This window comes from Rhipicephalus sanguineus, chromosome 6 (assembly GCF_013339695.2).
Source record: "Rhipicephalus sanguineus isolate Rsan-2018 chromosome 6, BIME_Rsan_1.4, whole genome shotgun sequence".
NCBI lineage: Eukaryota > Metazoa > Arthropoda > Arachnida > Ixodida > Ixodidae > Rhipicephalus > Rhipicephalus sanguineus.
The window spans coordinates 59,990,878-60,013,450 of record NC_051181.1 but is presented as its reverse complement, the minus strand read 5'-3'; the positions used below and the strand labels follow the sequence as shown (position 1 = coordinate 60,013,450).

The 22,573-nt window shown below is 45.3% G+C and overlaps 1 protein-coding gene across 1 annotated transcript in view; it reads left to right on the top strand.

Moving 5' to 3' along the window:
• LOC119395813 (S1 RNA-binding domain-containing protein 1-like) overlaps window positions 1-21,271 on the top strand; it is a 95,384-nt gene extending 74,113 nt beyond the window's left edge. Inside the window, exons 16-20 of the mRNA XM_037662818.2 lie at window positions 4,623-4,817; window positions 7,106-7,222; window positions 12,601-12,686; window positions 17,204-17,302; window positions 19,390-21,271. Coding sequence (XP_037518746.1) covers window positions 4,623-4,817; window positions 7,106-7,222; window positions 12,601-12,686; window positions 17,204-17,302; window positions 19,390-19,646 — 754 coding nt within the window. The 3' untranslated portion in view covers window positions 19,647-21,271. The remainder of the gene's footprint in view (window positions 1-4,622; window positions 4,818-7,105; window positions 7,223-12,600; window positions 12,687-17,203; window positions 17,303-19,389) is intronic.
• The last annotated feature ends 1,302 nt before the right edge of the window (window positions 21,272-22,573 follow it).

The window sequence follows — 22,573 nt, the reverse complement described above, 5'->3', positions numbered from 1 at the left end:
AAGCGCCTTTAAATTGTTTTTTTTAGTTGTTTCAAGACATGTACACTCAAATAGGCAAATAAAAAAATTGTATTTTTTAGGGTTGTGCGAATATTCGAACATTCGAATATTTCTTTAATAGTGTTTGCTATTTGATTCGATTCGCACCGGAATTTGACTATTCAAACTATACAAACTTGTGGAAGATAAATACAGTCAACGTCTGATGTTTCAGACTCTATAGGGAACGCGAAATTGTGCGAAAGATTGGGCTATCTGAAAAAACAAATTCATGCTTTTTTATTCCGCTCGATCAAGTGGTCAAATCGCCACAGTCACGTCCGAAATAGCTTTAATGCCTCCCAATACACTTGTCAGTCATTTTGGTGAGCGCCCAGGCTCTCGTGAATACATTTGGTACCTGCCGCGAACCCTGCTTAACACTTTCGTCACCGCGGAAAAATCGGTTGTTTTTGGCTAGTCTAGGAAATATTTTTCCCCTGCCAAAGAATTGTAATTGATGCTAAAGTGTAGGGTATGAAATGATAGAGGAAAAATTGGTCTTTCCAACTGTATTAATTTCAAACAACGGTTTTATATTTAATAAAATAAAAAAATTATCAAACAAAGAAAAATGCATCAAAAAGAAAGAAAGATTCATAAAAACATCAATGCTCAGCAAAGGTTAAACATTAAAAAAAATCGAAATATACGTTTTGAACGCAAAGCCCTCGTAGAATAATAGTGGAAATATAAGCTCTGTAAGTGCAAAGATTATTTACATAAATACAAGAATATGGGCACTATAGTGCCTATCATGCCACCGCGCGATGCAGGTTCTCGACGCGGTGAAACAAAGGCTGGCTGCGCATGTTTCGGGAAAAAAAAAAAAAGTTTTTTCTGTTCAGCTTTCCTAGCATAGTTCGAAGTTCTGGTATTTTTCAATTTTCCTGTGTATTTGTTGAAATGAACAGTGTAGCCTGTTCCAAATCTGCAAAAATCCATAATTGTACTCTCATTTGACCTCTTTCTCGCTCATATACTGCCGAATACCATACCGACCTTCACATTTCACCATTTTCTCATTCACTGAAAGGTTCCGACGGGGTTAAAAGATAGCGTAGAAAAATCGTTCATGTGTTGCAATAGTGAAGACATGTGGTGAAGAGTCTCGTGGGATGCGACGGTCGTCTTCTTCAGATCAGAGACACTCAGGAAGCCTTGAACCTTTTCCGTGGCATCACTGAGGGTAGACGAAGGCCTGGAAATACGTGTCGTCGACCCCAGCACCAATGCAAGCGCGGGACTTCAACGATTACCATGTACACATGGAGTGAGACGAACTTGCTCATCTTCTCCTCAGTAACCTCCCTCCATGGATCCATCCCTCTCACTGTATGTTGACTTTTCGAAAGTATGCATCCACGCATACTTATCTGTGTGGGTGCATATCTCTCTGACGACTTCTGCGGTAAAAAACAACACGAAGGCGCCGCCGCGCAGCACACCGGAGCGTTGGGTCAAAGTCCGCTCCGCGCCGTCTTCGCAAAGAGAACTGCGCTCTTTCTGTAGCCGGCGCCAAATGCTCCCGCCCGAATGAAGTTAACACCTTGCAGATAAGAGCTGTTATGTTTAGAACACACCGGATACGTTTACATCGACGCGCGGCAGCGATAAAACGACCTGAGGAGAAGACGAAACTTACCGGCGGATAGCTGCTGATGTTCCGGGGAAGTTTGATGCACTTTCGCCGTCCGTACGACTTCGCCTGGAGAATCGAAGTCGTCTTTCGTGTCTGTGCTGCTACCATCATCCAGAGATTCCCGCTCATATTAATCGTAATCCGTCGAAATTCGCCGTTTCTGTGGAGCACCCGCGAGCGGCGTCGACGCGAAGTCTGAAACAACGAGCGCTCACCTACCCGACTGCGAACGAGCTTTAAAAATCTCCCCGCGGTGGAAAAAACAAACTCGCAAACAAAACTCATAAAAAACATGTTATTTTATGCTTTGTATTGCGTTAGCTGTCCAGAACCCCTCAGAGAGTGTCAAAACTTGATCTTGAAGTCATCGATAACATACTATCGATGGGAATAGGCGCGGTCACGAAAGTATTAACTACGTGCCAACTGCCAATTGCAAATTAGCGTCTCATGATGAACGCCGCTGATACCAGCAAAGCGCGGAATAGATTATGGGTGTCACGCCTGCAGCGTTTAAAAAACGATGACGCGGAACGCGAAGACAGCGGCGGAAGAGCGGACGACTCGTCCGGCTTTCCCCGATGCCGAATCTCCGCCGATTCGCAGCATTTGCTGCCGCGTGAAGCCGATCGTTCCTAGTTGTGTGCAGCACATCGCCAGCCGACCTGACGCCGTTGCTGCTGTACCGTACGCACGCGTTTCGGATAGGCCTACTTATGACATGGCCACTTCGTTCCCAATCACACACATTCGCGATGATGGCGAGACAAACGAAACAGGGTTGATGCCTACGAATGTGCCTCTGGCACAGTGCGTGAATCGTGATTTTTGAGGCTTATTCGAGTAGTGCTGGAAGAGAATTTAATCGAATTGTGGCGACACACTCTGCACATAAATCAGCGCAAACTCCACCTCATCATCATCTAGCCCAGCATGACACGGCTTCACGCTGCACTATGTCTCCGATAAGACACAGCGCCACGACAGCGTTACCGGACGCATAGTCACCGGCGGTGGCTACAAGAACAGGCTGCCCGGCTTAGGAGGGGATCATTAGCTCGCTGCCCAGACGGGTGTAGTGTTAGTATGCATGTCCGCTGCCGCTGCTCATCGAATAAACAGTTGCTGAGATTTTATGTCGGGATTCATACTTCGGCAGAAACGACATCCCACAGAATATTAGATACATTTTTGAACATTGAACAGCCATTTCGAGAATATATAGAAGGACATTCATATGCCAGTTTTCTTAATTTTAGCACTGAAAGCACAAACAAATAAGCAGAAAATTAGTTTCTGAAAACTTTCAGATAGTTTGACTGATTATTGCACAGCCCATAAAGTTCGACTTCTCTTTAAGTGTCCTGCTTCACCACGTAAGCTTTAATATTTTATGGCTATACATGCCTCCTGGGATGCAATTTATTGTAGCTTTACATCCATTTCGTGTTTATAGTATTAATGCAGTTCACATTTTGAGCTACAGTAGACTTAAGTGGAATCCGAATATCAGGAAAATATGTTCCGTTTAAAGGGAGTTTCATTTACTGAGATGCGAACAGCAGTGCGGAATTCAAGTACAAAACTTATGATGTTAGGGGCAGTTGTTTTAGTTAAGCAGTAATTCCGTTTAATGAGATTTCCATTTACTGAGAGTCTACTGTGTTTGTAACCTATTGAACATGTGCTCATATTTATGAATGGCCACTATTCAATACAACATTAAAGGGGTACTGAAGAAAAAGTTTTGGCCTTGCGTTTTTTTGCTGCAATGTGTTGCTGGGGGCCTTTTAGTTATAACACGGCACATCGTTTGCTGCAGCGCACGACAGATAATTAATTACAGGCTCCTCATTACCGTTAAGTGTCAGTTTCGGTTTCAAAAACGACAAGCCTCCGGGTGCAATTATCACCACCTAGCGGGTGCAGTGCTTGATCACGTCAGCACACAGACCTGTGATGCACTGCCGCGCGGTTCGCGAGCAGCCACCGAGAAGTAGGCTGCTGGAGCCATAGAGTTTTCTAAAATTAACTAGAGGGAACTCTGGCGCTGGGATCGTTCAGCCACCATGGGAATGATGGGTAGTATGAGGATTTGCCTAACCTTCGTGCTTACGGCTTCAAATGCACTTGTGGCTTTGTTTATTGCTGTATTTTGGCATTCGTTTCAGATAACAGAATGCACCGTTGTGAACTTCGTGACCTGATTTGAACTGGTGAGCCTAAAAAGGTTAAAGTGGTGAAGTGGAACTGCTGACTTTTGCTGAACTTCGTCTTGCAACAAAGCAGATGCAGGCGACGCGGAGCCAAATGGAGCCGGAAGAACGAAGTTTAGACAAATCCGTGTGCACCCCATCATTCCCACGCTGGCTGAAGCTCCATGCGTTGCAGCTCCCATAGACACTAGTGCCAGAGTTCCGTCTATAGGAAATTCTGTGATTGGAGCGAACGCGGCAAAAAACCATGGCGGCTATAATGTCATCATAACTTGTTGCAGCGTGGTCACGTGAGCGAAGTACGGGGGTCACTGAGGGTCACCTTTGAGGGTGTCAACAGCACGGGGGTGTCGATCGCTCACGCAAACTTCAAAATTCATTTAAGATAACTTCCAAGCTATATTCGCTGTTGGTATCTTGCAGATGATATACGCATGTTCACAGGGATCGATCCCACTGGTTATCTCAGCCACGAAATATTGTGCCAGTACCCCTTGAAAAATGTTTTACCCCTTTAAAAATATTTTAATATTTGCACACCCATAGTTGCAAGCGTGTTTTCCAGCAGCGGCAGCCACACTCTTATGCTACATTAAGATTAAAATGCCTGACAGTGTAGGTGCACAAAGCACCATTCGTACTGAGCACCAGATTTGAAAACTGTACAAATATAGTATTAAAGCAGAACAGGTAGGTGCATAACCCTGACTCGTTGAATCTTGCAGGAAGGTGTCCGGGCTGAATGCTGGCACGGCCCGCAATATTGTGGAGTGGCGGACGACCAACGGTCCCTTTCGGAATCGCCAGCAGCTGCTCAAGGTCAAACGACTGGGCAACAAGGCCTTTGAGCAGTGCGCGGGATTTGTCAAAGTCTTTCCCGAAACTGCGTCGGCGGCAAAGCCAGCTGGTGAAGGCGCTACGTGAGCTCTCATTGTGTTTTCATTCTCAGTTGACCCCTTACCTCCAGAATACAGTTTTTTTTTCATTCTCAGCTTATTTTATGTCCACTGCAGTATAAAAACCTTGATAACGGATTATCGGTTATAACAAAGTAAATGAAAAATAGTGTTGTCATAAAATGCAGTGCTACAAATAAACGCTTTTAACGAATTTTCGGATATAACGAAGTTATTTTCGTGGCAGATGTGACTTTGTTATAATGAGGTTTGAGTGTACAAAAACCTGTCTCAGTGATCTCCGACCTACCCTGTCTAAGCAGTTTTGCTAAGGCAGAAGCTTTAAGTGCATTTTCAGATGTTGGCCTCACGACCTTGCATACAATGGGAAACAACAACCAGGGTTCGAGCCAAAATCAAATCAAGGTATTCTGCGTTGCAGTCAAGTACGCTACCACAGAAACACGCCAGAGCTTGAAACCACTTCAGAAAAAGACCCTATGCAGTCCTGTCGGTTAAGGAGTCACGTTAGCAGATGTAATATTGAATGACAGAAGAATAAAATCACACCAGGTGTCAAAACAATCGAAAAAAGGCTCGGAGCTTTTTTTTACGTGAGACTAGAATACATCGACAGTGTCTTTGTAAAGCTAATGTAGGCATTGCAGGACTGTGGAAGGGGCATGCAGTGATGTTCGTCGACTCATATGTCGACTGTTGTTGTGCGAGGCAGTGGAGTGCAATACTTAATTTATTTTCCATTTTTGAACATGCCATACAGTGAAGGTATATGCAGTATCACACCTATGTGCCTAGCACACCTGTGTTCATTATGCAATAAGAGGGTCCAAAGAGGTCAAGTGTCTTTTTGCCACTGTATTATCAGGCCCATCCTTTTATTGTATGATGCATGCCACTCTAATGCAAAATGATGTCTTATTTGCCCCATCTATCACTTTTGAAACAGTAATTTAGCAGCTCCCAGCCTGCTCCTAGACACTATCAGTTTGAACTATTGAGAGTCTGCTGTAGTGCCTATTGTAAAATACCTTGAGCAAGTCGAAATTACCGGCAAAGCGCAGGGGGGGGGGGGGGGGGGGGCTTTCCCGGAACAACACAAAATTGCAAGATGGCGTCAGCAAAGTTTTCATGCCAGAAAAAAAATGGAGGGCATGTGGACTTCCTCAGAAGTCTTCTAGCTCTCATTCATAGCACGGTGCATTACAACGATGGCTCACAAATACAAGAAACGCAATTGCAACACGATCAGACCGCAGGAAGCATGGCATGAAAGATTCTCCGATGATGAGCCGACGCAACAGCTCTAAGCAACAAATGCAGATCTCGAAGGCCCTACCTTTACTGAATACAGTGTCTTAGGCACCATCTTGGAATACAGATCTTGAAGGCCATGCTTTTGCTTGCGGGACCCTGGAAATTGTCACGAGTGTGTTGCAATGAGTTTAGGGAGCGATCGTTATGCGGGAAAAGAAGATCAGATATTCACGTGAAATTTCAGGCACAGGTGCTTTGAGATCGGGCTTCTAAGCAGTGCTGGATTGGGTTCTTGCAATCCAGTGTTGCATGGGCATGGTGCGTGACCGGTGTGCGGAGCGGAAGGGACGAGGTAAGGGGGAGGAGGCACTTACCCAGAACTGCAAGGAAATTTGACATTACCAGTGAAATTGGAGAGAGTGCCTGCTTGGGTGGGGGCGTTTGCTCGGTATTTTACGGTTTTCATCTCCAGAGGAATGACAGTTTTGCTTCTGGTGCCTTTTTGCTGTAATACGATCTGACTTCTTAATTATGTTTTCTCTTTTTCTCATTTTTTTTTTTGTTGTGTGTGCATAAAACTACTTTATGAATTTGTAGGCTAGTCTTACACAAGCTTGACTGTACTTGCATTGTGACCCGCGTTAGCAGGGGCTTAGCGAGAATATTAGTTTGTAGGTGGCGATCTCATTTGTCTATATGTATGTGCATGTGTGTGTTAAACTTGCGAACAGGAGTACCACGAGTACACGGTGACACGTACACAAGAAGAAGATATGGACGAATAGGGGCAGTAGCGTTTGTCCGTGCATAACTCCTTTTTCTTGGGTACATGTCCTTGCATATTCACTGGTAGCTGTGTTTTCAAGTTGATCATCCACCAGCTGGCCCAAAAGCTAGCGCTTATGCACCTGTGTGTTTCTGTGTCTGCTTGTATATCAGTATTTACACGCTACTAAAATTTCACAGGGATTCAAAGCACCCCATCCCCATCCTGGCAATGCCTGCAGTTTCAGTGTACTGTTCTTCCCTCTCGGCAGCCAAGAGAAGACGGCACAGCCTGCCAAAACCGCGAAAGGCAGCAGCAGCAAGGGCGACAGTTTCAACCCACTTGACATGACTGTCATTCATCCGGAATCATACACTCTGGCAGAGCAGTGAGTTTTCTTACCTTCGTATGTCCTACAATACCTTTTTTTTTTATTGTGGTCTTGCAGTCTTTATATTGAGGCCATAGCAGGCGAGTACAGTAGAACCTCGTTGATACGTTCCCGCTTGATACGATTTCCCGGCTCCTACGCTCGAAATCGCGAAAATGAAAAATAACCCAATACAGCTGTGTGTAATATGTTCCGGTTAATACGTTCCCGGAAAATACGATTATTCGGCAGCAACGTTCAGCACCGCGGAAAACTGGGGTCGTATGATACGTTTTCTACTCAGAAACTCTCATTCAGGTGTGCAAAAAAAGGCCTTCTCAGCGACGGCAGCTTCTCCGCAGTGCCTTTCCCTCCTCCGTGCTTTCTCTGATTTGCTCAATTGTCCCCTCCGCGTCTCTTCCGAATTGCTCGATCGCCGCTCTCTGTCAACCACGCGGCGACGCGGGCCGTCACAATCTTCGAATGGCTTGCCGTGGAAACGCACATGCCGCTGCCGCATCGCCACCGCTGCACAACACGCCGCGACCCGTAACCATAGCAACGCCGCCATTGTGCCTAGTCAATATGGCCGATAATTTCCCGCACACTTTTCTCCCGGAGTGCAATCGTTTTTGGGTTGCTCCGCCCGGCGCAATTCCAGTCGGCGTTCGTATTTCTCTGGCTGGGCAGTTCTGCCTACCAGTGGGTCGTCAGAAGCTGACCGAAAAGATTTGTTCTGGAAGATATCTAGGAGGTTTCTGGTTATCATACGCTCGCCGCCATCTTTGTGAGGACTCGACAGATCGCAGTACGGGCGCTTGGGGACTTCACCTTCGGTTGCCATTACGCCGGGCGTTATCTTTTAAAGCCCGTTTCGCCGTGCGAGATGGTGCGATTACGAGTGGCGGCGAACATACCAGCACATGTCTCAAGTTAAGACGGAACGCAAACTGATCAGCGCGAGTGTGCGACGTAGTATGCGATAGCCGCGAACAGCTGTCGCTTTCGGGGACGCTTATCACTCTCGCGAGATATCGCATATCGTGTTGTACCACGATTGTTACGTGCACTGCGAAGAGTTGAGCTTGTTAAGCCTTTAGAGGGGCGGCAGTTTTCTTCACGGACGGGGCGAGTTACGCGTGATCTTTCGAACGTACGTGATCGTATCCCAAATGCGTATGTTCGAGAATATCACTTCTGCTCTTTGGCAAACCTAGCCCCATATTTCCAAGCGACAATGCAGAAAGAACCAACGCTCACGTGGCGCAAAGTTTCGTCTGCTGACATGGCGGTAGCGTTTCTTTACGTTTACGCTGGTTGTCTCAGAGTTCGATTTTGCAATATTCGGGTTGTCTCGGGATTTCAATACACGTGACCACGACGTTATTTTCGGTCAGGATCGGAACTAGCTGGCTGACCTCTGGCGGCCAGCGAGATGCCAGGAGTTCGAAAATCGAAGAGTCCCTCCATGTTTTTTGAGAAATAAATGTTTTTTGCCGTTGCACCTCAACATGGGCTTGTCAGCCTCAATTTTTACTGGATTCGGATCGTACGTTTTCCCGGATCATACGTTCATTTTCCGCGTTTTTTCGGAAACGTATCAACGAGGTTCTACTGTATATATTGTTACAATGTGATGCAGCACATTTGAGAAGTAATTTATATAAACTAGAGCTGTGCAAGTAGCAAAATTTTGGGTGCGAAGTGAATTCGAATATTGAAGTGTGAGTGCAAATCAAATCGAATATTTTTCGAATATTTCTAGAATATTTCTAGAATATTTTTCGAATACTTCAAAGCAATATTGCAGAAAAAAAACTTAGAGGATTCCTAAGCATATTCTTATGAGATAGCAACATGCAAGTGTTTCTTTTCGCTAGGTTGATGAAGCACTGGCGGGGTGGTGTTTCATAGTTGTCTTATCAAGAATTAGCCAATGTAGAGGCCGAGTTCTATTTATGCGCATGATCTGGTGCAACCAAAGTGTTGCCGACAACACTTTACATGTGATAGGCAAAGACGCCATTTCCTCAGCCTCTCCTCCTCTTTCAACTTCTGTGGAAGCCCAACTGATGTGGCGGACAAGGGTGTGCTCCCTTCAAGTAGGAGTTTCAAATCTGCCTCGTAGACGTTGATATATAAGAACATCTGAAACTTTGAATGCGAAAAAGCTTCGGCTTCCGATTTTTCGAACTTCCTGCCCAAATTTCAGGTCCACAACAGCATTAATTGAGCCCCCACCTCTGCCACGTCTTTCATCTCCATGTTGGAACCAGCGTTTTCTTGAGTTAATACACTTGCGACCGTAGCAGAGCGTGAAAGGCAGCTTTGCCACAATGCGGGGGTGTAATGAGTTGAAGCATATTGAAAATGTGGGGACCACTTCTAATTGGACGTTGACTGTGTCTTGGCAAAGTTCGACCGTAACGGAGCTTGAAAGGCAGCTTTGTCGCAGTACGGGGGTGTGATGAGGTGAAGCATATTTTCAATCTGAAGGGGTCACTTTCAATCGGACATTGACTGTATTTGTCTTTGGGAAGTTCGAATAGTTTGAATAGTAAAATTCCCGTGCGAATCGAATCGAATAGCAAACACCATTAGAAAAATATTCGAAATTTCGAATATTCGCACACCGCTAGTATAAACCTATTACAAAAAGGAGCTAGGCTACATGTGCCCACGCAGTGATGTCTAAAGATCAAGGTAACATAGCTCTAATAGCAATAAACTCAAATACAACCTAGCACTATGAAACCTAGCGCAGTGCAACACAAGTTTAGAAAAGTACAGTGAAAGGTCTACATAATGAACGCCATACTGGCTCTTCTGCAATTCTTTAGACACAATGTGCATGCTATGGTGCAGAACAGGAAAACACGGCAGCCATGAACGAAGGTGCTTTAAATTCAGGTTATGGCCTTGTGTCAGTGCGATCTTAGACCGAAGCTCTTGCTTTCGTGACGTGCAACGATTTTCAATGTTCCGCATTCTCTGGACTGGAGTGGAAAGCAAGTGGTTCAGATCGGTGTCGCATCCCTCAGGGCAACACCCAATGTCTTGGTGGCAAGCCGTGGCGGCAGAATGGGTACGATAGCTTCAGTTGCGCTAATTAAGGCAGTGTCTTCGACCTGCATTTCTTTTGGCTTTATGCGTGACGTACAGTTTCTGTGAAAAAGACTGAAAAAAAACCGGACAGTCTTCTCTCACCATTCATGCTGATTACTGAATATTAGTGCATGAAACATGAGAAATGACCTAGGTATGTGTCCCTCGCGCAATTTGATCCAATTTCTTGTTTTGTTCGATGCATCATGCCACAAAATGTGGCCTGTTTCTTACTCGGTGTATTCTGCCTCTTTGCAAATCTTTACATTTAAACAAATCTTTACATTTTGTAATGCAAATCTTTAAGCAAATCTTTACATTTTCAGGATTGATGTTAGGTTATTTTAATTATGTTCCTGTTTGTGTGAACATTGCTTTTTTTTTCTTTTCCTTACACTTTTTGAGATGTTCAAGGTGTTATTACTTTCGTGCTTTGCTGTACGAATTAGACACTGTCTTTCTTTCAGTTTTTTTTTTCCTTTCAATGCACTGTATGTAAATGTGTCTTTGTATTGCCTTTTCAAGTACACTTTTGCCCCTCCTGCTAAGACCCAAGTTGGGCCTGCAGTATCTTGTAAATAAATAAATAAAATATGTCACTGCATCATGAAAACTCTAATAAATGTTTAGGTTAAGTTAGGTTAGGTTTCTGTGTTTCTTGGGAAATTATTATTACATAGTTTTTATACAGTTAAAGGTCGATGTAACAAACCTCAAGAAAAGAGTGCCATTACCACTCATCATAAATGACACTGAACGCAGGAAGTATTAGAACCAGCGACACCGCCCTGGCGTCACCTCAGTGACGAGGCAGCACCTACAGGAATCCGTTTTCAGATCATACTCATGGTAAAGCATGTAATCTGCTGAAAACCGATTTAAATGGCCATTAACTGAATAATTATGCCGATAGCAGCAGCCCATTGGCTTTGCCAAGATTGCTCCAATTGTATGTGCTACCGATTTTCAGCAATTCAGTCTGCTTGAACTTTTCTTTGCGTAGTCTTTAACGAAAGAGCCAAGGCTTCATTTTTCTGCGGCATTTAATAGCTGTGTTGGATTTTCGTTCATTGTCCGTAGTGCGATAATGTGCCCATAATTACATACATTTTTAAGTAGCATAAATTATGGTGATGGTTCTGCTAGCTAAAGAGACAGTGCAGTCTGAAAGTGGCTATATGGTTTTTATTGTACTTCTGCATCGGGGTGAATAAATCATCAGCACTGTACACATCTGGGCTGGTTGGTTGTTGACTTGAGCAGAAAACAATGCGAAAGATCAGGGCATTAGGGAGGGACGGGCAAGGGTTCTGACTAACAGCCAAATATTTGTGTGCTTTCGAACAGTGCATTGCTGAACATAAGAAAAAAAAAGGAAAATACAGAACCTGTGTGAGAGTCACTGAACGAAACCACTGCGATAGCAATGATATCTCATTCATTGCTCCTTCACTCTAGCAGGTTGCAGCGTTTGATGCAGCAACTGTGCTCAATGCTTTCATCACCGGACCGCACTCTGTGGCTTGAGCCTTTAGCACCAAACACAATGTCTTGGGTTTGGTCCCCAGCCTTGGCAGCTGAATTCAAATAGGCTTGTGTATTTGGTGCAGTTAGGAATCCGACGAGGTCAGAATTGGTCTGGAGCTCTCACCAGCACGACATCTCACAAAACTCCAGTGTTCTTTGAGTTTTCCACCAATCAACAAAGTTTCATTGTGACTTAAACTCCTTCACTCCTTTGGAAATGCCATGAGGTTGCCGAAATGTGCTGTTTTTCATGCATCGCGCTTGCAGAGTGCTTCATTTTGTCTGTGCACATTTGCTGCCTTTTGACAGGACATGATTTATTTATTATTTACTTACTCATTGAAAAATACTTTACAGGCCCAAAGGCGCTGAGCTAAGGGGGTTACTATGAAATCGCAAGTAAACTTGAAAGGGCAGGGTTGCAATGCAAGTGAATAATAACAAAAAAAGATACAATGCAACAACATGAACAGTACAGTTCATTAGCAAAATTAAACAGCAAATTACAGCATGCTTAGGGAAAAAATAAACATAACAAAAAATAAACAAAGCCTGAAATCTCAGTGATAAAACAATCTTGTAGTGCTATTGTAAGAAATTGTGCCACAAGTTTGAGTTGAAATTTGTGTTAGGGTTGCTATCAAAGGCAATATCATCAGGAATATCATCATTCCACATGCGGATGGCTTGTGGTAGCGCTCATTTGTAAACGGCATGCTGCCTACATTTTCTGCCGTTTTTAACGTTCGCTCTCTCTCACCCAGTTTCATCTCTCATTTGGGACTGGACAAGGAGGCCATCGGGAAGCCACACTTCATCGAAAAAGTGCGGCAGGACACGGCCAAGTATGGTGAGTAGGCTTCACCACTTTGCGTGCTCACCTGTTTGTAGCTGTGTTGTGTGCACCAGGAAAGGTGGAGAGGAAGGCGTGATGCAGAGGCGCAATAGCTGGAGAGGAAAAACCAGCTTCTTGCAAAGGATTTAGGTTTTGTACGGACATTTCCTTTTTAACGAAATAGGGTAACCTCTACAACTAGAAAAAAATTGTAGAAATGATCACGTTCTGTTCATGCAAGGTATAGTGAAATATAGTGAAATACGAAGCTCATTGCATTCGCACTGCAAGTGACCTGTTACAATCATGGCCCATTGTATTGGCAGCTTTTAGCTCCCGGCTTCTGCTCATAGTCTGAAGCGTAATGTGAAATAGTGTGGAAAGTCAGAATTGCGCTTTCAGCAGTTCAAAAGCTGAACCGTTTTCTCGCCCTTGTGTGAATGGTCAGAATTCACTTTTTGTAGTGAAAGAATGGTTTTGACCAATTAAGCTAGGGTGATTGCGAACAGTTCACATTCGATACTTTTACGAGACCGTATACCGGTTCACAAATGCGTGCACAAGACACTACTGGGTGATGAGGTTTACGAATGAGGCTGTGCTAGTGATACGGCTCACATATCACTGGCATGGGCACGCAACGTCACAGGGTTGATTGCTTCGAGTGCTGTAATCCATCATTTTCGCTACCCTCTGCAACCTTTGCATTGGTGCTGTATTCATTAAGCACATTATGAAAAGTTATCTCATTTAATTTGAATATTACTTCTACTCATCCACTCCAAGGAAAACCAAAATATCAAGAAAAGCTCATGAGCCTGTGTACATCAAGATGGTGCCGCCAGTGCATTTGATAGAACCTGTGCATCAAAACTGCCGCTTCAGCGTTCCGGGTGCTTTCCAAAAACAGTTCTAAATAGCTGCAAAGAAGGCGGGTCTGTAAATGGCGAGAATGACATTAAAAAGGGGTGCCATGTGCATCTGCTGCGCGTTGCTTTGCATTATGAAAATTTTAAAGTTTAAGTAAGCCTATTTAAGCCTTTTTCGAAAAGGTGTGCACGTTGTGCGAAATGGCTATTGGCCTGAACCTGTTTGCAATGTTGAAGTTAATTGAGATATCACCTTTTAACCTGTTGTCTTTTTAAGGATATTTAAACGAATACTGAATGAAACTTTTGTTATTGAGGTGTTCAGCCCAATTGAAAGCTTGGGTGCTGAAATTGGTTAACACATTTACTGAAAAACCAAAAAGACGCGTACCATCAAGGAAAAAAGTAAGGGCAGGACAGAAAGGGCGTCGCTCGCAGCTAACTTTATTCCCAGAACATCAGCATCATATATAACCACAGCGACCCTGCGCGCGCACATCGCCTCACAAGCTCATCAAAAACCCGCGATAAAAAGATTAACTAATCGAAAAATGAATCGATGAAACTAAATTCACCCCCACGCAGAGCAACAGATGTGTCACTAACGCAGCATTCTTTCTTCTTTCTAATATAGTATGCTTCCATAATTTCACGACATCGTTACTCTTTCCAAGAACGGAAACACTGGCAAATCCAGGCTCACACTTGCAGGAACCGCAATGCACAGGCAAATGTGCTGAAAGTTTATTTTTCACCGAAAGTTCGTGCTCCCTCATCCTGTCGTTTATGCACCGGCCTGTTTGGCCGATATATACCCTACCGCAACTAAGCGGGATCTCGTACACCACGCCAACCGAGCAGGCGACAAAGGGCCTTGCATGCCTCTTCCCACACGGGTACAAGGTACAAGGTACCCTTGGTGTTCTCGGCGCCCCGCAAGTTGGCTAGCCTGTGCCCAGTCATGGGCACGTTACCAGTGAAAAGTAACAGTGTTACAGTTACAGTTACCTAAGCCAAAAAAAGTAACTCTGTTACAGTTACAGTTACAGAGTTTCCAAAAGTAACCTGTTACAGTTACAGTTACTCTGAAAAAGTAACGCCGTTACTTTTCCGTTATTGTATAGATTATGTAATAGATCACAAACCAAATGATAGGATTTATTTAATGAAAAAATACGACGGCATACGCGGGTAGTCAAAATTGCGCATTGTAAAACCATAGACGAAGGAAACCAAAAAGATGGCCCAACACCAGCCTTCTTTGTGTAAGCTTCATTTTGTTGCATCAATTTAATTGTTCATGCACCGCTGGTGAAAATGGACTTTATTTGCAAATAATAAACGTCCTTGAACACTAGAAGTGGAAAGCGTAGTTGATGCACTGGAACGACAGCATTATCCTAGGACGTTTATAGTGATACCCAGAAGCGCATGCGAAAAGGAGGGGGGAGTGCGTCACGAGTCAAGACAACGCCCATTGTGTCTACTGCCTACGTTCAAGGTGTATCAGACCCTGATCGGGGGGCTCTGCGTCCGCTGAGCGCAAGCTCTCCTTGGAACAAGTGTTCGTGAAAATTACAAGCGCGATGCGGGGATTGCGACGCGACTTAACATCGGCGAAACGGGCAGGAAAGAATCGACAAACGGGATATTGCTAAAGCAACTGATGCAACGCGTTCTAAAACGGGGCTTGTTGGACACTGCTGGACAAGTGGGCATAGCTTTGACCTAAACAGTGCGATGACGCTGGCTCGCGAACGAAGTGGAGTGGCGAGAAAAAACTGCGAGTCGGAGTTAACCTCTTAGAATCAGTTCCAAAGATGTTTTAAAAATGATTCGCTAGTTCACGGTATTTCTGACTCTCAACCGTTTTGCGCTCTGCTGCTTTCTAGCCGCCTATCAAACACGATTAGCTCGGAGCTTCGGACCAAGGAGACTAAACTTGGCGTCCTAATGATTCACCGTTACACCAAGAGCAGAGCTAGCCGCTCAAGTGACCAAAAGGATATATATGTCGAAAACAAAAAAACGGACCTGAACTTAGCGACCTCCCCTCCCAAACTGCGAGGGGAGCGGTCTTGTGGAAAGGTGAAAGGTGGAGAGGATATGGGAAAGTAACTGTAACGCTATTTCCCGTTACAGTTACTGCGTAAAAAAGTAACAGTGTTACAGTTACAAGTTACTCTAACTTAAAAGTAACTAGTTACAGTTACAAGTTACTGAAAAAAGTAACTAGTTACCGGTAACGCGTTACTAGTAACTAGTTACTGCCCAAGACTGCCTGTGCCCACGCATTTCTTCTGCACCGAGGCCCTCCCCGTGTGGGAAGAGGCATGCAAGGCCTTTTGTCGCCTGCTCGGTTGGCGTGGTGTACGAGATCCCGCTTAGTTGCGGTAGGGTATATATCGGCCAAACAGGCCGGTGCATAAACGACAGGATGAGGGAGCACGAACTTTCGGTGAAAAATAAACTTTCAGCACATTTGCCTGTGCATTGTGGTTCCTGCAAGTGTGAGCCTGGTTTTGCCAGTGTTTCCGTTCTTGGAAAGAGTAACGATGTCGTGAAATTATGGAAGCATACTACATTAGAAAGAAGAAAGAATGCTGCGTTAGTGACACATCTGTTGCTCTGCGTGGGGGTGAATTTAGTTTCATCGATTCATTTTTCGATTAGTTAATCTTGTTATCGCGGGTTTTTGACGAGCTTGTGAGGCGATGTGCGCGCGCAGGGTCGCTGTGGTTATATATGATGCTGATGTTCTGGGAATAAAGTTAGCTGCGAGTGACGCCCTTTCTGTCCTGTCCTTACTTTTTTTCCTTGATGGTACGCGTCTTTTTGGTTTTTCAGTAAGCATGTACCAACTAGCCCAACAAAAAGTTCTATTTGGTTAACACAACCTCTTTTTTATTTGGCAGAAACTACTGAAAAATAATGAATTTATTGCATTTTTTCACAAACTACCGCATCTAGCCGCTGCACTCTGAACTAGAAGAGATGACTAACTTTCTGCAAAATGGCGTGTTAACCATGCTGCCTGTGGAATTGCCTATCTGCCGGCATTGCCAGCCATTGCCCGCCTCTCTCGGCCTGTTCTGCTCCAACTACAAGTTACAAGTTATGAACAGTTCATAACTTCTAAATTCTGGCCATGGCTGTTATAGAGTTTTTAGTTCACTGGAAATCATCATTTTATTGTCGTGTCTATCATGTGAGTTGGGTTCAAAGACCACAGCAGCTGTCATGGAAGCACGAGATCTCAGGTTCAATTCTCAGTCGTCGCAGTCACGTTTTGGTGGAGAGCTCATGCACTTAAAAATAGCGGCATGTTAACAAACTCCTGGTGGCGAAAATTAATCTGGAACCTGTCACTGACTTTTCTCAGAGCCAAACCATTGCTGCAGGTTAAAGTGCGCAGTTCAATAAGTCATTTCTCTGCTGTTAGTACCTCTCTCTCATCTCAAAATCGTGCCGTCATTCTCAACACTACTGTCTTTGTACTTTTCAGCTCGTACTTTTCTTTTTTTTTTGGCAACGGCTCAGACTTTGCCTAGCTCAGTGCTCTTCCATTTCTTTGCTAGCATCAAACTGGGGAGCAGTAAGTGTTGTGCCCCTACACCCACGCATTGGTGCAACTCGTGTTTTATGTGTTTTCCCCTTGCGCAGGCGTCAACCATTTTGTGAACCTACTGGGTGGCAGCATAGCTACGATGCAGCTTATTGTGGACGCACTACAGCATAGCGTCGAGTATGACATCCGCTCAGGTAAGCCGTTACCTACACCAACAGCTGCATTTACATAGATTGGAGAACTGCGTTGGTTTTCAAACAACAGATGCTGTATGAATTATTGTGACTAGCAGGATAATATCACTTAGCTCTGCTTGTGCAATCAGCTTAGAAATGATGTTGATGACATGAGGAAAAAGAGACCGGGAATGGTGTCGATTTGATGAAAATCTGAAGACATTCGCACGGGCATTCTTGACGTGGCTGTGAGCAGCCATGTAGTAGTGCCCAATGCATGATACAGTATGCTGTGTTCATACCTCAATATTTTGCCCCCCCCCCCCCCCCCCCCCGGTATTATAGAGAGCGATCATTACAAACACCGTAGCATTTAGTACCTGTTTTTGGTGTCAGGCTACACATTGCATAAATGACCTGTAGGGTGCCTTGTGAACACACAAGGCCTTAATGTGCCATTTCGTGTGATATTAAATGTAGCCCATGTGAGCCTCTTGCACCAGCTAAAACTAGAAGCTTGTTTTATGTGACAAATCATGCATTGCATCCAGTGCACAACATACTGATTTGTTCTAAATGCCAAAGGCCGGGGAGCACATAATCATTCTTTGTCAACAATTTAACTGTGATGAGCCCCCCTTGTTAGTGCCAGCTACCAACTTGCCTTTAAGTGACGTAGGGTTATTGGGTCCTTGGCCGGACATTTCAAAGAAGTGAGCCATCAAGGCACAGTTTGTTACCAATACTGGCTCAGAAAATTGCTTTAAAATTGGCTTTCCAGACGCGACCAAGTATCCATTAGTCATGTCATGCCACCTGTCATCATCATCATCATGACTGTCATCGTACCTTTTGGTTTGGTCCAGTCCCAACAGCATTAACTAGTTGTGCAAATGTGTAAGAAGGAATGGGAATGGAGTGGAACTGGCTGAACTCTTTTTGTATTCCTGTGCGTGTGTTGTCTTTTTCCCAGCTTGGGCACATTTCGCTAATACTATAGAAATGATCCATCAACATGTTCTTCAACACGTTCGTCTCCCATTCCTTTTGGGCAGACCATAGAACTGTTACGTCAGGCTAACCTCTCCACATTTTAAGGCTGCCTTATCAGATGCTGGCTTCGAAAATTGTAGCACGCGGTACAGGGCTCATGGGACCTTAATAAATATTACATAATAAAAATCGGGGTCCTAGCCAGAATTTGATTTGATCGCACCATTTGATTTATGTAATGAGTGCATGTTTTAAAGCTGTCAACCTATTACGAAGGGCTGAGTCATAATTCATTGTCATCATCATCAGCCACAGCATCAACAAGGATGCTGGCCTTAAATTGCGGCATGTGGCGCAAAAACTAACGCATGTTTCAAGCTCCAGTGATGAGGATGGATTTCACCTTCGAGTAGTCTTAGGCGAACGTATAAGGGACCCTGTGAGTTTTGCTTCAGGGAATGCCGAACAAAACTTTTCACATACAGATTATTAGCCTAGTTGAAAACTTGGGTGCTGAAATTGCTTGACACGGCGTTGTTTTTTGGCAGAAACTAGCGGAAAAGCGATTAAGGAGTGTTTCACCAACTGTGGCGTCTATCGTCCGCACCGTGAGGTATAACTCGCTGGAAAACGGCGTGCCAACTGTCTATGCCTATGTCTCTCAACCCATTCTGCTACGGTCCCTAGAAACGAGTGGAAACAGCCCAGGCAGCAAACAATGCTCCTGGGTGGGGGTACATCGTACCACCTTTGTGGAAGGGGGAGAGTGGGATGTAAAGGAGAGGGGGAGAAAGGGAAGCAGCGGCACAGAAAAGCACACAGCAGCTGCTAGCCTATGTTGCTCCTGCTTCCGCTGCCGGCACGCTTGACGTCAATGCCTTCGATGTGCAAATCTGTGTGCACTGGCGTGCAGCTGCCGCATGCTCACAATCCCACAAATATACAGCCATCTCTTTAAAGAATATGTAAAATAAGCACTGTTTATTGGAACAGTCGTATCTTCAGAGACAAATTTCGATGCTTTCGTCATTTTTTTCCCCCATATTTGTTCAGTATCCCAATAAATAAGTTCACGCCTCTCTCATCTTAAATCGTTCTCTTCCTGCGGGCAGAGCAACACCAACCGTTGTTCAAGAGTGGGGTGCTCTCCCTGGACGAGGTGCACACGGGCCTCGAGCTCACGGGCAAGGTAAAGAACTGCACCAACTTCGGTGCCTTCGTCGACATCGGCGTCGGCACCGACGGGCTCATCCATGTCAGCCAGATGAATGGCCAGACGGTTGCCCTGGGTGACCGTGTCACCGTGCGCGTCATAAACATCGAGAGGGACCGCCGGCGCATCGGGCTGCGGCTACTGTCCAAGGGATGAGCTACCACCGAGACATTAAGGACACTTGGCCACTAAGGCTTCCCGTGTTTGTGTGCTTTGTGAGCAGCAGTGGGGCAGTCACCGCAATGTTGCGGCAAGCAACATTGCGGTGATTGGCTTGCTGCGTACATAGCCGTTGGCAGAGCCAGCAATGGCTTTAATATTAAGAATGTGTGAATATTTATTTTTTAGTACGAATTGAATATATGTGTATCAATGCGACTTTCCAGTGGCTGGCTTGCCTCGTGCAGTCATTGGCAGAGCCACCAATGGCTTCACTATTAAGGGCGTGCGAATATGTGATTTTTCGACTACAAATCGATTATTCGTGTATATCAATAAAATGTTGCAAAACAACGTAACAACAGTATTTTACTTGATTATTTTCTTGAGGCTATATTTATAGAAAATTACATGTGCTGTATGAGGGAGCCATGGGGTAAAGCTTGGTCAGTGACTTCTAAAATAGAGGAGGCGTTGGCTTGGTGGAAAGGACCGCTCCTGTCACTCGTAAGGCCCCTCTCATATGCGTTCAGGAGGTCAGACAAACTTTGCAGGAAGGCAAATGCGCACATCACGCGTCGCTGTGCGCTAGAACATGATACATGCAACTGCAGCGCAAGAATGCACAGCCTAGTGGGCAGAATGGGCAAAACTGGGCCACGGTCGGAGACTACCGTGCTCAAGTGATGGTGTATCGAAATGCTTAGTAGTGTTCCAGCGTTCCCATGAGCTGGACTGAAGTGGGAAGGCGTGCGCTTCGCATTTGCCGCTAGCATGGTCGGACTAGAGTGGACGGACGCGCTCGGTTGATTTTTTGACAGCGAAGCTGTTTAGGGCCCCGTTAAAACATACGCGTTTCACGGAAAGCCAGTTGCGCCATGGCTGTATCAGACCGAGCGGCGGAAGCCACTCGATCAAATACAGTCGTGGGACGCGCAAAGAAAGTACATACTCCCAAAGAAGCAGCGCATTGTGAAGCGAGGCTTGTCGTTGTGCGAGAATGGAAACAACGAGCAGATCCAGAATACGTGGCCAGGGAAAGGGAGAAGAATAGATGATGAGAAGATACTGCCGATCACCGTGAGTGGAATGCTGTGCGTGGGCGAGCTCTACCTCAGGATCCTGCCTAAGGGGGGGAAAGCCGAGTACGAGCGGCGCCCTGCTCGGCCAGCTTCTCTATGTCTCAGCCCTTGCGCGGATGAGTGCAAGCTTTTGCCTTCTTTTTCTTTCATGCTCCTAGTGAATTTTGTCGGCAACTCTGGGCCTTTAAATGAGAGAAATGCCGCGCTCTTTGGGCAGTGGATGGTGCAGCATGCAATGGAGTTTTCTGCATGCAACAGCAGCACCCTGCCACACAGCCTATCGGGCAGAAAAAGCAAAACTGGGCCGTATAACCGGACTAGGAGCAAACGCGATGCGCACGTCACCCGCCTCTGGTCAATGATCTGACGAACCATGTTGTCCCACCTTTCTTTTTTTTTTGACGTGTACTCCGCTTCTGCAGTGGGCTGGACCAGACAGGCGACTCACACTGGCAACATTGGCGAAACCGGGCCGTTAAATGGTAGCTGCGTAGCGCCCTCTGGTCACTGCAAGGGGCCCATATCTCACCGAGTAAAGTAACGTCGCTACTTACCTGCCGGGAACTTACCATAACTGTGCAATGAATGGCAGTACACAGAAACCGCGAAGTACAAGTTGGTATTTATAAATTCAGCAAAATGCTAAAAATATCCTGGCTCTCTGTGCGAGAGCACGCATGCTGAGCCAGGAACATTTCAAAACTGTGACGGGGAACACACACAGCAGCTGAAGCAGCGGTAGAACTGATGGACTTGTCTGGCCTCCCCTGATGCACGTGTCGCATGTCTTAAGTATCTGCTATTGCACGAAAATCGGTGCCATTTCATTGTCGAGATGTAGTATCCGCTGCCTCATGGAACCCATCCTCCTACCCTAAGTAGTTGCACGTAGCGCATCGCCTGCCCACGCCGTCACTGTCAGAACGCTTGCTGTACCATATACGCGAGCTTGCTATTCGAGTTTTCTTCGTACCTGCACCTCTTGGCTGTGCACTGGTGCCATGTGTTCAGTGAGTGCCGTATCAGATCAACGCGACACTTTCGGTCCTGCAAGCACTGCGCACCCGGTGTCCCGGCAGCGCACTTCGCGGTGCAGGGACACCGGGTGCGCGATGCATTTACATTGTTGCTTATCCGGTTGGCTAAGGATAGGGTATCGAAACCTTTGTATACGCACATGCTTGCGTTTGAGGCCACTGAGCATGCGTCACATGCTAACCTTTTGGGTACCAAGGTTATTGGGCAGTTCTAAAATAGCGTATGCAAAACATTTCGTTAGCGTTTGTCACCACTGCGCATGCGTCATACACTAACTTCTTGAGTAGACACATTTATGTTTAGAGAATAGCATACATTCCTGAGCAACGCAAACCCTATGCCTGCTATTCTAAAAGCGCCTAGTGTGCGTGCACCAGGAATGCAATGCCTACATAGTCTACGCTAAAACTGCCTATATTTTAAAGATAGCACGCATCTCCGAGGAACACAATGCCTTGTCTTGCGTCATCCTTCTAGTTAGGCCACGGCCCAATTTCGCTTCTTCTGCTCACTAGGCTCTGTGTTCATGTGCAGCTATCACATGTAGAAAAACTCCACCACACAGTACCTTGGTTAGGGGCTCGTTGCAAGCGTGCTTTAATTAACCATAGTAATTTTAGAACGGGCGTGTAGTAATGACGTTTTACTGTGAAAATAAGAATGCGAAGCCCTAGTAATGTGTTACTTGTTTGAAATTTGGCCGAACATTCACCACTTTGGCAGATAATTAGCCGTGGCCATATATTCGGAAACATCTGGATATGCATTTTTCGAATGAAATGTCCTTGGACTAAGGTTAATATT